Source organism: Belonocnema kinseyi, chromosome 5, assembly GCF_010883055.1.
Source record: "Belonocnema kinseyi isolate 2016_QV_RU_SX_M_011 chromosome 5, B_treatae_v1, whole genome shotgun sequence".
Lineage (NCBI taxonomy): Eukaryota > Metazoa > Arthropoda > Insecta > Hymenoptera > Cynipidae > Belonocnema > Belonocnema kinseyi.
Genome location: NC_046661.1, coordinates 27,288,598 through 27,306,706, shown reverse-complemented (window position 1 = coordinate 27,306,706; position 18,109 = coordinate 27,288,598). Strand labels below are relative to the sequence as shown.

At 33.0% G+C, this 18,109-nt stretch overlaps 1 protein-coding gene across 1 annotated transcript in view; it reads right to left on the bottom strand.

Moving 5' to 3' along the window:
- Positions 1-18,109, bottom strand: part of LOC117173573 — a 207,206-nt gene that overhangs the window by 176,627 nt on the left and 12,470 nt on the right. The window contains exons 3-4 of the mRNA XM_033362215.1: positions 14,784-14,960; positions 9,869-9,967 (exon numbers count right to left, since the gene is read on the bottom strand). Coding sequence (XP_033218106.1) covers positions 9,869-9,967; positions 14,784-14,960 — 276 coding nt within the window. The remainder of the gene's footprint in view (positions 1-9,868; positions 9,968-14,783; positions 14,961-18,109) is intronic.

The window sequence follows — 18,109 nt, the reverse complement described above, 5'->3', positions numbered from 1 at the left end:
AGTAATTGCACTCGACGTGTCATTTCTGTTGCGCGAGGGGCGACACGTTGCGCCCTTGCGAAATTTCTTTAAAGCTACCAGTCGAGAATCGCAAAACTAAAATGAGGGTGGTAGCGAAATCTGAACTGTACCGTGCTGAATAGTTTACTACTAGTATACTATTCTTCACTGATTAATCAAAAAACTTTTTCTCTTTCCAATTTCAACTACCTGAAAGATTAGACTTAATTAACATATGGCAAACTTTTCAGATCAATTTAAAAATAAGCATCTGTAGTATCATCTATAGTAACATATATAAGTAAGGAATATTCCAAAAGTTTCGTATAAGTTACCCTAAGTTTAGGGAAATTTCCCCAAAAATTGTAGGTATGATCTAATTTCCTAAATTTTAGGGAATTTTTTCCAATTTTTTAGTAAGATATAAGAAATTTTAGGAAAATTTCCCCAAATCTTGAGGAAAGTGATTTAACCCCAACGAAAATATGGATTTTTCACCCTAAATAGTGGGGAAAATGCCCGAAATTTTTTACAGTATAGTTTTAACGAATATATCCAAAAACAGAGTGTTATATCAACTGTGTTTTACTTTGTTACTTATATTTCTGTGTAAGTATATCTGAAGAAACAACACTCGCAAAGTAGAATACAGTCGATATATACTCGGTCTTTGGAAATCATCGTGAAGACTATTTTCTTCGGGAGAAACGTATTTACTTTTTTTAAAGAAAATATTGTATGATTAATAAATGAGAACTTCTTTGAAAAAAATACATTGTAAATACGTAATTCGTGTTTGAACTTACAAACTTTTTCTTATGGAAACGAAAAAATTGTAAGATCAGGTTATTCTGAAAACTAAAAAATTAAAAAAATTATTGTTAGATATATTCTTAGTGTTTTAGAATTAAAAAATCAGTACGATTTTTTAGATATTACCTCATTTGATAAGACCCCATTGGGTCCCCATTCGGTTCCTTTTTTTAAAAAAACTCGAAAAAACAGCAAAATCAACTTTTAAACGGTTGAAATCCGGATTCTACGTTAAAATTCCCTATAGATAGTCACAGAATAATCGCAATAGTTTTTTTTTCAACGGTAAACAGTTAAAAAAAATATAATACGTATAACGCCTGTTGACTGCTACTTACAGACGATGCATTGGAAGTGTAGCAGTCAACAGGCGTTATACGTCTTATACTTTCTTAAACTTTTTACCGTTGCAAAAAAAAACTATTGCGATTATTCTTTGACCTTTTATAGGGAATTTTAACGTAGAATCCGAATTTCAACAATTTAAAAGTTGATTTTGATGTTTTTAGAGTTTTTTAAAAAGGATCTGAATGGGGACCGCATCGGGTCTTTACGGGTACTTTGTAGAGGCTCCATTCGGTTCCTTCCGTCCGCCAGGGCCGATTATTGCCCGACTTGTAATAGGACCAAATGGAGTTATTTCCACACGGGTTGGCTCCTCAAACGTGTGCAATTCTATGAGAATGAAAGGGCAAATTAATCTTTAGTTTATGACGTAATTACCTTGGCGGACCAAAGAAAACAAAAGGAGCCTCTACAAAGTACCCGTAAAGACCCCATTGGGTCCCCATTCGGTTTCTTTTTAAAAAACTCAAAAGAAAACATCAACTTTTAAACTGTTAAAATTCGGATTCTACGTTAAATTTTCTATTAGAAGCTCACGGAGTAATCACAATACTTTTTTTTGTAGCGTTAAAAAATTTCAAAAATGTCATTAACTTCAGCTGAAGGTGACTTCCAGCGCATTCATAATAGCTCAAGTAGTATGTTGCGCGTGAAGTTTAAAAATAAAATTCTTTCTCACTTGCATCGCAGCGTTGTTGTCTGAGGTTTCCACTGCATGGCTTTAGCATGCAGACAAAATTCTTGAAGTTACCGACGGAACGCTTATTAACTGCTACTAAAAGAAGATGCACTTGAAGGCGCGTTCGGTCATGTAAATGACAGATATTTTATTTTTTAAAGTTTTTAACGCTGCAAGAAAAAGTATTGCGATTACTCCGTGAGTTTCTAATGAAAACTTGAACGTAAAATCCGAATTTCAACAATTTAGATGTTGATTTTGCTGTTTTTTTTAGTATTTTAAAAAGGAACTGAATGGCCCTGGCGGACCAAAGGAAACGCATGGAGCCTCTACAAAGTACCCGTAAAGACCCCATTGGGTCCCCAATTGGTTCCTTTGGTCCGCCAGGGTGTAACAAAAGCCAGATGCAACAGCATAATTCAATTAAAAACACATTTTATCGTGAATTATCCAGTCCCATCGTCAATTGATTATAAGTATAGATAGGAAAATACTTCTCTTCGTTTACTGCTGAGATTCGCCAAACTAATTTCATGTTTGCCCAGGATGTACCACGTGTAGGGGCTGTCAGTACGACCAGCATCCCTTACTTTACTTATACTATATATAACCATATAAATCCTGTATTAATCATTTAACGAAACATATATACACTATATATACACAAACGTTACCCAAGAATTTACATATAAAAACTTCATATGCACAAAACATATGTATATTATTTTAAGATACAGAATAGTCGCCTCTGTTTTCTTCGATGACAGAATTTATGTAGTTGTATATAGTATAAATAAAGTAAGCGATGCTAATTTGACTGACGAACTCCACGTGATGCATCCTGGGCAAATATGAAATTAGTTTGTCGGATGTTAGTAGTAAACGAAGAGTAGTATTTTTCTATATCCTAATAATTAATTGACACTGTGCCTGGAGAATTCACGATAAAATGTGTTTGTAATCGAATTATGCTGTCGCATCTGGTTTTTATTACACCATTGCGTATAACTTGTTGCGTCATAAGCAAAAATTAAGTTGGCCCTTCATTCTCATAGAATTGCATACATGTGAGGAGCCAAAAAGTATTTTTTTTAAACTATGAAGAAATTCTGTAATCATTTCCGCAAAAATACACTTTGTACCCTTGAATGTGAGTATGGTATAGGGAAAAAAATATTTGATGTTCTTAAAGTACTTCTTTTAAAAAAATGATTGTTTTCTTATTTATCTCCTTATTATAAACATAATTGGCTCTCTATCCCTTCCACACACTACTCCTTTCCCCTGCCGAGTGAGTCACGCCTACCCCGAAAGGGAAATGGCTTAATGGCGTAATAATAATAATGATCGGTAAAGCCGAGGAGGGGCACCCACACCATACTTATCCTGCTACGGCCTTTTGCATGATTGCACAACTCAGTGGCTGTCTGTAATAACCGATTACAGAAGTCTCATCTTGCGCGTTTGAGAAGACAGTGAAATTTGCAATACAAAATAATAATTTTCAACAATTAAGAGTTCTTTCCCAACGAAAAATACTATTTTTCCAACGAAATAATGTAAATTTTCACTGAAAATGATGACTTTTCAAGAAAATATTTGAATTTTATTTAGCAAAGAGATGAACTGTAAACAAACTCAAGCAAGAATTTGTATTTGCAAATAAGAAGTTTTTTATTTTCTACCGAAAAAGACCAATTTGTACACAAGAAATGCCCTTTCAATTGAACATGTTAATTTCTAAACAAAAATAACGTTTTAAACAAAGTAAATTATTTTGAAATCAAATTCTTTAATTCTTAAGGAGAAAGATTATTAATTTCGTTTCAGAAAAGACGTATTGTTAACAAAACACTGATCAAGATTTCGAAAAGTGAACCAAGATATTTGTAGACAGGGGAGTTTTTTTGTCCTTTCGATGAAAAGTTTTCTCGGCGACCTGTTAGTGCATATGGAGATGTTATTGCCTTACTATTTTTTCATGAGCAAATGAATATGCGCATTTACCTTTCATATTTCTATATATGTTTGAAAAATTAACATTTGAAATTTGTCTGTACAAGCTTTCGCAAGGTCAACAAACCGAAGCGTTAGACTAGACTTCTATAACAGGTTATTACAGACAACCCCTGAGTTGTACATCTGTGCATTTGTATTGTATATTAAGTGCAGATATTGTTCAAAATTTTTTCAACCAAAATTAAAATGTGTGCATCACTGGAAGTACCTGATTTCTCAAAACAACACTGGCGGGGCCAGCAAAATGTTTCGCTGGTCCTGACATGATTCAAAATCAACTTTCTATAGGCGCATTATTTTCGTCTTAATTTGTTCAAATTTCTTCAACCAGATTTAATCCTTAAAAACTTCCCCCCTGCGCGAAAAAAGCATGGCGGGGCCAGCGAAATGTTTCACTGGCCCCGATATGATCCAAAATCAACGTTATATGGGCAATTTTATTTTGGTCTTAATTTGTTCAAATTTGTTCAAACAACTTCATCCCCTGAAAACAACTCTCTGTGTGCCAAACGCCATGGCGGGAACAGCAAAATGATCCGCTGACGCAGACATTGTTCAAAATATACTTTACATGGACCCATTTTTTTCGACTTAATTGTTCAAATTTGTTCAATCTTCTTCAACACCTAAAAACTACCCCCTGTGTTTCAAACACCATGGTTGGAACAGCAAAATGATTAGCTAGCACCGAGATGATCCAATATCAATTTTATATGGGCGCAGTGACGTAACTTCCTTATCGCGAAACCCCGCATTGCGGGGGGCCTCCTTCAGTGAGGGGGCCCCTGACGGCCAGTGCTAAATTAAAAATTTTCTAATTTTAAAATAGATAAAAAATATTTCAATACTCACAATCTTCTAAACTGGTTTAAATTTTTCCTAATATTGTGTAATCTCTTTTCAAATAAACAAAATTTTATTTTTAATTGTCTAGATTATGTTTTTACATATCTGAAATATTCCGAAATCTTCTCGGCTAATAAAGAAACGTGGTCTGATGGATTAATGCAGCTAAAGCAGCTATAATTTAAAAAAAAAACGTGGTGAAGTTTGAATTTATAATGATGTGCACAATGCTTTCCAATATACTAAACGAAGTAAATATTTCATAAGAATTACTTCAAGCAAAAAATATAGATTTAACTCGTTTACTTAAAATCTCAAACACTGCAAAGAAACATTCGAAAAAGTACAGACTTGAGTATGAAAAGTGTAAGGAAGGGGCTACATAAATATCTCAAAAATGGAGTATTGAACCAGTGAAGAATTTCTAAAAATCAATATCTTTAATCACACCTTAAGGTGGCTAAGGTCTAATCAGACACTGTGAATACATAGTTTACAGAGAAATTACAGATTCGATATCATTAGGATTGCACGAAAGAATTCCATTTGCTAGTCACCAACTTTATCCCACTTTGAAATAGTAACGGGTTCAATGAGACGCCAATAGTAAAATATGTTTTCCATACTTTACTCATTAAATTTACTCATTAAAAATTTATTAAACTGTGCATGTAACAGTTGAGTAACTTGCGAAAGGACATTCAGCAAATTAAAAATGATAAAATCCTATTTACGGAATAGAATGCATCAAAGTCGATTCTTAAATCAATCTCTACTGACAATCGAACTTGATGATGCAAAATAATTGGATATCGAAATTGTTATTAATAAGTTTGCAAAATGAAAGCGAGATTAATTGTGATATAACAACGTGCAGATATTTTTTTAACGGTGCAATACTAATTTTAAAGTCAGAGCTATGTGTAATTTCTGATATAAATTGTCTAAAATAAAATATAATTTGTAATATATAATAAAAAGAACTATGTTAGATTTTTTTGTAAATGTATTTCAGCTACACTTAGACGGTGTTTGCTTTTTAATTTTATAAGAGGGGCCTCTTAAACATTTATACGGCGGGGCCTACACGGTTGTAGTTACGCCACTGTATGGGCGCATTATTTTCGTCTTAATTTGCTCAAATTCCTGCAACCAACTTCAACCCTTAAAAACTACCCCCTGTGCGGAAAGCACTATGTCGGTTTTCCCACCACACAGGGTCACACAGGGTTTGGCACACAGGTGGTAGTTTTTAGGGGTTGAAGTTGGTTGCACAAATTTGACAAAATTAAGACGAAACTAATTCAGCCATATAAAGTTGATTTTGGGTCATGTCGGGGCCAAAGAAATATTGCGCTTGCCCCGTCGTGGTGTTTTTTTGCAAAGAGGATAGTTTTTAGGGGATGAAGTTAATTGCACAAATTTGAGAAAATTAAGACGAAACTAATTCGACCATATATAAATTTTATTTTTGATCATGTCGGGGCCAGAGAAACGTTTCGCTTGCCCCACCGTGGTGTTCTTTACAGGGGGGGGGGGGGGGGGGGGTAGTCTTTAGGGGTTGAAGTTGGTTGCAAAAATTTGAACAAATTAAGACGGAAATAAGTCACCCATATAAAGTGGATTTTGGATAATGTCGGGGCCAGCAAAACGTTTCGATGGCCCCGCCATGCTGTTTTTCGCATAGGAGGTAGTTTTTATGGATTGAAGTTGGTTGCACAAATTTGGAATAGTGAGGACGAGAATAATGTGCCCATATAAAGTTGACTTTGGATCATGTCGGATCCAGCGAAACATTCCGCTGGCTCCGCCAGTGTTTTTGTTTGTTCAGAAATCATGCACTTCCGGTGATTCAAAAATCCTAATTTTGGTTGAAAAAATTTGAACAAATTCTGCACTAAATATTTAACCTAAAAAAGTTAAATTCGCGTGGGTGGTATTGCGAGAGAAATGGTCTTAGAAGAAGGAATTAAATATATTGAAACCTCGTTCTCTTTCGGGGCATAGGAAACTATGCAGCGATCATTATGGAAATAGAAATTAATTAGTTTCGGTAATATGCTATTCTTATAATGACATTTTATATAGATGGAAAAATCGCGACCTCAAAAGAATAGAATAATCTTGACTGTTGCACTGAAAGCTGAAAATATTAATTTTTCTCTATTCAACGCTTGTTACCGGGAAGGTACTCCTCGCTAGGATTGCCCAAAGGAAAATCGTAGCTCTAAAACTGCCTTACCTGTTCCGCTGAATAGTCGAATACGTTAGTACAACGATTGTGCCGAGAAAAATTTCTTTCTTTAAATTTTTACATGAAAAATAGATTTTTTAAAAAAAAAAGCGGCCCTTACCGATAGTTTATATACTCTTTAGATTATTTATACAAAAAGCAGACAGATTGGCTTCACCGTTTGCCCTGAATCTTATTTCAACGATTTTGCCTCGATTTCCAGGACCCTTTAACAAAAGTTTATACACTGAGAGACTTTTTGTTAGAATAAATGATAAAAATGAATAAGAATTTAGTGTAATATCGTTCCAAAATAGGGAAAATAGGGTTTGCGTATGAAAAATTGATGTAGTGATTTTCAGCCGGCAAGACTAATACTTTTGTTTGAACAAATGGAAAGGATGTTGCATTATCTCTTATAAAACTTTCAAGGATTTAAAATCCACTATATCAAAGTTAACAAGCGAAGTTAAAACGACAGCAATGCATTTTATTCGAAAGAGTGAAATCATCTTTTAAGGTTGTCATAAAAGCATACGAGAAATATGAGTATCTCAAAAAATTATATGAAAAATAAATCACTCCACCAAAAGATTTAGCATTTAGAAGGAGGAACTAAATACACCAATTAAATACAATTAAATACCGAAACACGCGTAAAATTATTATTCTTATTATTATATACTTAATTTATTCACTACATACACTGCCCTGCAAAAGTTTGGATTCAATTAGAAAAATCTTTTTTTTGTTTGTATTTATCGCTTTAATTATACCGGAGTTAAAAATGTCTCTTTAAAAGGTTGATTGTTTTCGAAATTCTGTCTAAACTAAGCCCAGGATGAAGCCAATTTATCTAGTATTTAAGTAGATATTGGAAAAATAGTGTAGAATTCAATGTTTGCTTAAGTTTTCAATAACTTCCGAAATGGTTAACGTTTTTCAATGTTCTTGGGCTCATTTTGAAGCTTTTTTCACCGTGTCACAACAGCTTACGAGTATAAATCGTAAAAAATTTCTTTTCGAATTGCAAGAACTTGAATTTGTAAGAAAAAAGTTGGAAAAATTGAAATGTTAACCTTTTAAAGAGACATTTTTTTAGCTCCGGTATAATTAAAGCGATAAATACACACAAAAAAAGCGATTTTTCTAAGTGAGTCTAAACTTTTGCAGGGCAGTGTACATAATCGCACGCTTTATTGCTATGAAAAATCGGAATCGCTGCAACGAGATTCGAACCTAAACTTTTCTAAATCACTAACGTATTTTATGTCCAACAACTAAAGTCCACGGCTAACTTACGTTATGGAATATTTGTCAAAAGTCTCGGCAAAGCGGTATCGCTTGACATCTCAGGGCAGTTTGACAAATATCTGGGCCCTGTTTCACTAGTGATTTGTTGCTTCAGACATTTTCTTAAAAGATAGATTAAACATTTTATTACTTTCAATGATTAAAGTTATTTTGTATAAAATAAATTTTTTTTAAGGAATTGATAATATTCTTGAATGAATAACAGTGAGAAAGAATTTCGAATGTTTTAAATTCCATAGTAAATGAATGAACTGAAAATAAAAAGGGGTTAACTTTTATTTAAAATGTTGTGAAACATAAACATGTGTTCCATGTTCGGCTCTGCACAATCGGGCTCGATCAGAAAACGGCGGAAACACTCGAGGAGCATTCTCAACCGAAACTATATAAAAATCAAGAATAATGATTTCATAGTTTGCTATGCGTCTCAGGCTTCTGTCATATTGACAATATCGATTTATAAAATACGTTTTCGAGATTATGATATTCACTATTTTTTTAATTCAAATTATTTTTCGAAAACTCAGTAAAAAGAATATCATTTTTTCATATTGTAAATTCTTGAAATGGAAATTCGTAATATTTCGTACTAAGGGCATGTGATACTTAGAAAATTGTCGATTTTACCAGTTTTAGGTTCCTCCAGCTTTTTTTCTAGAATAATACATATTTTGTCTTAAAAGTTTGGGAAATAATAGCGAACACGCTAACGGACGTCCCCAGACACTTTTTTTGTAGGTTAATTAAAAAAAGTTTTAAATTAGCAAAATGTGATTAATTTGCATAGCGCTTAGGAAACAGTATCGACTTTTTCAGTGTTAGATTCCCCCGGCTTTTTTCCTAGGATAAAAAATATTTTGTCTACAAAATCTGGAAAATGATAGCGACCATGCTAACGGACGTCCCCACACACTTTTTTTGTGTTTTTTTTATCAAAAAATTTTTGATATTGCTAACAACGTGCGTGTATATTTCGAGGTTATGTGTGTTACAATTCACCCGAGCGTTACTTCCAAACTACACAATATTTTTGGCCGAAAACTTTGGACTTACAAATAAACATAGTAACTAATCTCCCGGAACTAACCTTGTTTGCAGGCAATCAAAAAAGTTTATTTCATAAATAATTTCCAGATTATTGGAAAGGCAGAGATGAAAAACGACGTATCCTCAAAATAATGCATATGCATAAAATTTTTATTTAGCATTTCCGAATTCAGTTTTTAAAAATTTTCATTTTTGTGGAAAAAAAGGCGGGGAAACTGTAAGTATCAAATGCCCTTAAGAATACTACTTTGTCGTCTTCGTGTTTTAAATACTCGTATGATAATATTAAACTTCGGTGCTGTAATATGAATAAGTGCAATGAAACCTCCGTTTTCCCTATTTTGAAACGATATTATACTTAATTCTAATTCATTTTTTCCCGATTTTTTTTCATTTATTCTAACGAAAGGTGTCTCAGTGTATTTATTAATATTTGAATATTTATTATCGCAGTAACTGATTTAAAAAACGATCTCTATGCGTTTTGAATTTATACCTGCAGAAAAATTTTGGAATATTATATCTTTAATATAAACTGTACATATATAAAGGTAATTTATGTGAACTTATACCTGGTGTGTCGTTTGGTTTCTCGATAGGCGTTCGGAGACCGAAACTGTATTGAGGAGCCTTATCGAGTTTCACTATTTCAGGGAAATAAGCTCCTGGTGCTACAAAATATATTTTCTATGAATGACAACACTCAGAGAAATGTCCTCTTGTGACAAAAGGATCTTTCTTGACGTTAATGGAATTCCCTCTTAAATTGAAGGTTGAGAGGATTTTCATTTGTCTCGGTAGGAGTCATTTTGCAGAAAAAAATCCCTTATGAGACAACTTCATTTAATCTTTCAGGCAAATAATTCCGTTTGTGTGAAAAATATATTTATATTGTCGTCATTCAAAATAAAACAGACAAGAGGACGATACTTTTGTTCCAAGACAACTTTTTCTCTGAGTGAAAGTAATTTCTTACATTTCATACTCAAGTAACACTGTATACAAAATAGCATGGTTCAATAATTTTAGAAACAAAGACAATACTAGTTTTACGGGGGAAAAATTAGGCATACACAAATAGCCGACAGTAAAGAAAATAAAAAGTAATAATTAATATAAAAGTAGAAATAGAATAATTATACCACTTACCAGGCATAAAATGCGAAAAATATCGTACTTCATATTGCTCAATACAGAAAATAAAAATTCAGGTACTTTGATTTCTAAACTACGTGCATATTTCATACATTTTTGTTTAACGTGCCAAAATTACAACTAATATTAATTTTCTCACAGTTTAATCCATTTTTCGTCAGATTGGAAACTCTGCTTGGGAATGTGGAATATTTTTCTAAACTTGATCAAATAAACCTTTCTTTTTTAATTATTCTCGTTAGAATATTTAACAGGAGAGAAATAAAATAAGGGAACATATTTACCAGGAACGGCGTTTGGTTTATCCTTTTCAGATTTTATGCTAAAACTGTAGTGAGGGATATTGTCGAGTCTCACTGAGTCGGAATTATAATCACCCGGTGCTACATGGGACGTAAATTTATACAGTTGCAACAAGAATCGGAAATTTTTCTATCAACTAATATTATAAGAAAATTAACTATTTGTGTCAATATTGTATACCTTTTATCCTTCTTAATATTTTCAAAATGGAAAAATGTATGTATCATGTTGGTGAAAACACCATGTCGTAATACATACAATTATATTAAAAAAGCCAAATATCACAGAAAGAACTAAAGTTAAATTTTGTTGCATGTAAAATTTCCCGCTATTAAAGTTAACATGCTATTTGGTGAAAGTCTATGCTACGATGGAATAAAAGCTGTCGTCTACGACGGCGTCCTTAGCAGCCCTGGCGGACCGAAGGAACCGAATGGAGCCTCTACAAAGTACCCGCAAAGACCCCATTGGATCCCCATTCAGTTCCTTTTTAAAAAACTTAAAAAATTATAGCAAGATTAACTTTTAAATTGTTGAAATTCCGATTCTACGTTAAAATTCCTTATAGAAGGTGACGGAATAATCGCAATATATTTTTTTAGAATGGTGAAAGGTTAAAAAAATTATAAGACGAATAACGCCTGTTAACTGCGACACTTCAAATGTATTTGCAGTCAACAGGCGTTATAGATCTTATATATTTTTTTAACATTTTACCCCTGCAAAAAAAAAAAGTATTGCGATTACTCCGTGAGTTTCCAACAGAAATTCTAACGTAGAATCCAAATTTCAACAGTTTAAAAGTTGAGCTTGCTGTTTTTTTGAGTTTTTTAAAATGGAACCGAATAGGGACCCAATGGGGTCTTTAAGGGTACTGTGTAGAGGCTCCTTTCGGTTCCTTCGTTCTGCTAGGGAGCAATGGGAAAACGGCAATGCTCGAGTGAATTCGAGCTATAAATCAGGACACCAGATTTAAAACGAAAAAAAGTTCAAATTTGGCGCATGTAAGACTTGCAACGGTTGAAAATTAAAAATATTTCGGCATAAGTTTCACTGAGGTTAGAAGAATAATTCTGATCTCGTTTATTGCGTGACGCTGAAGTGAGCAAATTTCGGTAAAACATGTAGAATCAGTAACAGAAAACACGAAAAAAATTTGTTCTTCCTGATATATTTCCTCCGAAATCAATTAGACTATTGCAGATGAATTAAGACTTACTTAATATCATTTAGGGCCCTTTCACACGAACCAAGGACATTGCAAATCAGCTGATTCATCTCCAACTTCTGTGTTCATCAGTTTGGGGTTTTCTTATTTTGTATCGCTTTTTCAACAAAATAATATTTTTTGTGCAAAGGAGGAAATATTTTTCTACATTCGTGATATAATAATATTATGCCTTTGCAAATAATAGTCTGTATAAGTTGCACGGCCCTGGCGGACTGAAGGAAACAAAAAGAGCCTCTACAACAGCGATTCCCAAATTTTTTTGCAGTTTTCAGGGAGGGACAGGGCCGCCACCCTACCATTTTTTCCCTCTACTAGAACCCAAGGAAGATACTTGATTGTCGGCTATGCGTGAGGTTGCATGCTTCACGCGAGATAATTAGAACCGGTTGAGAAAAATTAAAATGTGTTAAAATGTTAATAAATTAATTTTGAATTAGTTGAATTAATTTCCTAATCTGATTTTAAGCAAATGAAAAGAAAGTAGATAAAAGTCGGTTATTATCCTCAATGCCTGTTGACAGTTCTTGTAATTTTGCATGTACTTAAAGATATGCTTAATTACTCGAAATGTTAACCGATTTTCATAAACTTTTTTTTTCTTAAAATTACATTAGGAAATGATTCAGATAATTAGAATTGAATGGAGCCATGTCTTTAGGATTTTAGTTATTGAAACAGCCTTAAATCCTATGACAATGAAAGAGTCCTTATAGTGTGGGAGGGGGGCTGCCGATGTGCTGGGCCCGGGGTGGCTTCCCCCGACCGCGGTCGGACCGCCTACCGTCGACACTAGTTTGGGAATCGCTGCTCTACAAAGTATCCTTGAAGACCCCACTAAGTCCCCCTTCGGTTCCTTCTAAAAAAAACTAAAAAAAAAGAACAAAAAAACAGCAAGATCAACTTTTAAATTGTTGAAATTCGGATTCTACGTTAAAATTTGCATTTTTTTAGCAGCAGTTAATAAGCGTTCTGTCGGTAACTAAGAAATTTTTCTAGGTGCTAGGGCCACGCAGTGGAAATTTCAGACAACGCTGCGATGCAAGTGAGAGAATTTTATTTTTAAACTTCGCGCGCAACATACCACTTATGCTATTATGGATGCGCTTGAAGTCACCTTCAGCAGAAGTTAATGACATTTAAAAAATGTTTAACGTTGCAAAAAGAGCATTGCGATTACTGTGTGAGTTTTTAATGGAAATTTTAACGTAGAATCAAAATTTCAACAATTTAAAAGTTGATCTTGCTGTTTTTTTGAGTTTTTCTAGAAGGAACCAAAGGGGGACTCAGTGGGGTCTTCAAGGGTATTTTGTAGAGGCTCCTTTCGGTTCCTTCGGTCCGTCAGGGGGCAAATCCTTAAAAAAGCGTAGCCAGCACATTATATGTAATTTAGAGGTTATGCCGGTTATGCTTCCTTAAATACGTGCCGTAAGACGTATAAATATATTCTCTGCAAAGACATGATATTATTATGTTAAAAAATATCAAAAACACTTACCTCCTGTGCACAAAAAAATATTATTTTGTTGAAAAAGCGATACAAAATAGGAAACACCTAAACTGATGAACACAGAACTAAGATAGATAAGTCAGCTGATTTGGCATGTGCTTGTCTCTTTTCATCAAAACATTGAAAAATGTATTTAATTCATCGACGTTATTGCTCTGTAATTATCTTTAGCTGCATACATTTGCCTATCATTTGAAAAACATTACATTTTATATTAAAATAAAATCGAACATTCAAATTACCGCTATTTGGAGATTTTTTCACTGGCGGAAAAATCTCTATTTTTACAACTGATGACTTGCGCATGTCCGCAACTTGTGGATCTGCAATCTTGTGAGAGAGCCCTTAGCAAAAGCGCAAAAAGCAACTGCCAGATGGGAATCCCCAGTTCTCTCCAATTTACTGAAGTAAAACAACGATAGATAGCGCTGGCGTCGCAATTTTCACTACATCTCGGATAAAAATGGAGCGATTATAAGGCGAAAGATTATCCAGGCAAGGTTAAAAATCGGAAATGATCTTCGATTCATGTAAAGTTTATCAGACAAGGTTAATTTTTGTTGCGGTGAATCTTTCACCTGGAATCGATGTAAACTTTATCTTTCGTTTTTTCTGTGATACCTGCTTTATTAATTTAAAATCAACTTAAAAATTTAGTTAAAATCAACCCTTTGCGTGTGAAGAAAAGTTTGTTTGATATAAGAGAATTTTTGTAAGAATAGCATTAATATTTTGTTGCTTTTATGGTAATCATATCACTTTTTTGAGTCAGAAACAAACATTTTTCACAGCCTGGGAGGTTAAAGAAATTTTTTTCATTTAAGGTATCAAAAAGTGTGTAACTAATGAATATAATTATTTATTCGTAGAGACATTAATATTCATGTGCAAAAGTCGATTCTCTTGCATAAATAATAGGCAGTGTCTATGTGTACCGAAATCTTGGTACAAATACATCCTTTTGCAGGTCCCGCTATTCGTATCGAAAATATCTATCCATTTGTACCGAAATTACGGTATGCGTAGCCACGGCCCAACCAATAATAAATGAATAATACATTCTGTAGCATCAATTCGGAAACTATAGTTTTTTTTGTTATTGTCTTCAGAACTCTATGGAAATGTATAATAAACCTATAGTAATAAATGAACGAAAAATATGCATATTCAAATATTTGTACAAAAGAGATTAATAATTTATGTAAGATATAAGAGAATGAAAACTTTTCATTGCCTGATCAGAGAAATTTTAATAACAAATTAATCAAATTTACTTAAATAAAAAACTTACCAGGAGTGGCACTGGTTTTTTCTACGTAAGTCTTAACTCCAAAAGAATATTTCGGGGAGTGGTCAAGAATAATTTTTTCTGCTTTTTGTGGATCGTAATCTCCTGGGGCTGGTGTAGTTTCTGCTTTTCCAGATTTCGTTCGACCGTGTAGAGAAAGAGCTGGTGCAGCATCTTTTCCTATAAAATATATCTCTTTATAGTATTTTATTACAAATTATAAGAAAATTAGCGATATTAGGGTGGTAGAAATTTATACCTAAAAAAATTCAACTTTCTATTTTCGGTGATCGAGCTGTCCAACATTTTTTTGTTTCCCGGAAACAGAAATTTCATTTTTTTTTAAATTGTGTCAAAATAACCCGTGTGCCAAACAAAATTTCGAATAATCGAAAATTCGAATTATCGAGGTTTCACTGCAACATGGAATTTTAAATGGGAAAATCTCGTTTTCGAAGAAATGGAAAAACGATGCATTTGTCATTAAATTCTCGTTAACTAAAGCTTAGTCACCTCTTAAAAAAGGTTCAAGTAATAATTTTCTCCCAATAACTATTAATTTTGACAGCCTTCCTTCCAAGAACTAGGTGTTGAGTCTGAAAAATATCCCACAAAAGACAATTATTTAAATAATTTTCATTTCTTTAAAGAATATCCCCTGTAAGTCCTGAAATGTTAATACTTTGCAGAATTCTTTCCATGATTAAAGAATTCTCAGAGTTACATGCTTTTTAAAAACCAGTTTACAATTATTAATACAATTTTCATTTAGTTTGAAAATTTTTCCCCTGTAAAAATATTGAAAAGTTACGATTTGCTGGAATTAATGATGCAGTTAATGAATGTTAAGAGTGACATATAGTGTAAGATATTCGAAAAAGCTAGACTTTTCTCCGTCCTTCCTACGCAAAGGAACAAGTGACATTACGGTGTTTCCTGAGACTGGATATTTAGCCCATGTATTTACAAATGACAACTTTTCTCCCACAATTATGAATTGTTAGATGTCATATTTAAACACATAACCTTAATGGGTGAATACAATCTCTCAAAGAGGTTATTGTTCGAAAGATTGTCTGGTTCTTGTTTTATTCTAATTAATTGAAAATCTGATGCATTTTGTGAGCCTGGAAGGAGCAAATCGCCACCCTGAGTGCACCCATGGCGAGCGAAATATCGGACAGGCTATTTTTTGAACGAAACAACGGGTGGCTCAATCGACATATAGAAATGGACCGGTAACGCTATTTGGAGAACTGAAATGGGCTCTAGAGAGAGAAAAAACTTATGAGACGTAGACCTGCTTTTATCTATTTCAGGACTCTGTCAAGTGATTTGGTGGCCCCAGGTATTGCCTAAATATTCTGTACGGCCAATAAAAAGAAAAGATAAACAATACATTAGAAATTTGTAGTTATAATAAAATAAATTTTAAAGAACATTCATGTAAGATAACCTGTTTCAGATAGATTATTTTAAAAATTTGGTAACCTTAAATTTTTCTTGAAATTGGATTGAAAATGCTACAATAATAATCGTTTTCTGAGTTCGAAAATAATGTAAAACTGTCAAAAATTTGAACAATATTTCTATAACATAAAAAATAATAATTTGTATTGCATTGGTACAAAGCTTCATATCTTGAGGTTTTGTTTTTGTTGTAACGTTTTTTATTTTACTATATTCAATAACTTTACTTACGTATGAAAACATATCCCCGTATAAACGTCTTGACAACGCCCACAAACTGCACAGGCTGCCACCATTTTTTATATTTCTTTATAAAAAATTATAATTAAATAAATTATAAATAAATCAATTCTGAAAAGTGCGATAAACGTCACAATATTGGGGCACTCGCGACACAAAGCACGGTCCTGTGCTGCTTCAAACTTCACCCAATGGAAATATTCTCGACCAATCAGCTTTATCTAGAAAGAGATAGGTCAACGTCTTATATGTTTTTTCTCTCTCTAGAGCCCATTACCGTTCTCCCTACAGCATTACTGGTCCATTTCTATATGTCGATGGGTGGCTCAGTGTGTTATTTTTTCCAAGATACTGTAAACCAACTTCGTAAACCCAGGATCGAGCCCAGGATATAGATTGAGTGCTTGTCATACCTCACCGAACTCACGAAGTAATTGCAATACTTTTTCTTGCAGCGTTAAAAACTTAAAAAAAATAAAATACCTGTCATTTACATTTAAAAAAATAGAATAGTTAAATTTGTTGTAAACAATATTTTCTTTTTAAATACGAATGTGCAACAAAATATATACTTTTCCAACAAAATTGTGAAAACTATGAAGTCAAAAAACGAATTATCTTTAAAAGGGCTGAATTTTCAACCAGAAAATTATAACATTTTAACAAAAAATTTAGTTTTCTACCAAGTACTTAAATTTTGCAATGAATAGTTTTATTTTTATCTAAGCAGTTGAATTTCCTATCAAAATAATTAAATCATTATCAGCCAAGGGTATGAATTTTCACAATAGAGTTTATTTGCTACCAAATACTTTTATATTCTACCAATTTGATATATTTTCAAGCCAAAAAGACGAATCTTTCCAAAACCGAATTTCTTTTAACAAGAGTTCAACATTCAACCAAATATTTTAATTAAAAAAAAAAGTTGAATATATCCAACGAAAAAGAATTTCTGAACCAAGAAGATCCATTTGCTACCGAAAAGACGAATTTTCAACAAAATACATGCATTTTTAACGATATAGTGGTATTTAAAACTGAAAGAGGTAACTTTCCAAAAAATCGAATTTTCAAATAAAATTTGAGTTTAACAAAGTAGTTTTCAACCAAAAATGTAACGATTTAAAAAAAATAAAAGAAAAAAGAAATGAAATTTGAAATAAAATGACGATTAAACTTAAATTAATAAAAAATTAATGAATTCATTAAACATTTATTAAATTAAAGATTGAACCAAATAGTTGAATTTGTAACCCATAAGATAAATTAATTACCAAAAAGATTTATCTTTAACAAAGCAGATACATTTTTAACTAAAAAACATAAATTGTCAATCAATAGGTATTGTTAGGGGAGACCGCGGCAATTCGTAACATTTTGGGTTTGGAAAGGGGGAGGGTTAGTAAGGCCGGTTTTTGGCCTAATTTATTTTTGGACCAAAAAATCTGAAAAAATCCTGGTAGTATCTTATAAGTATCCAGAGTCGATTGCACGCTAAACGGACTACCCTCCAACCCCCAACCACCCCTACAAATATAGGAAACACCACTACCCACCAACTGTATTTTCGAGAGATTTGACACTCTTAAACATGTATTCTGAGGTTAGCTCGGGTT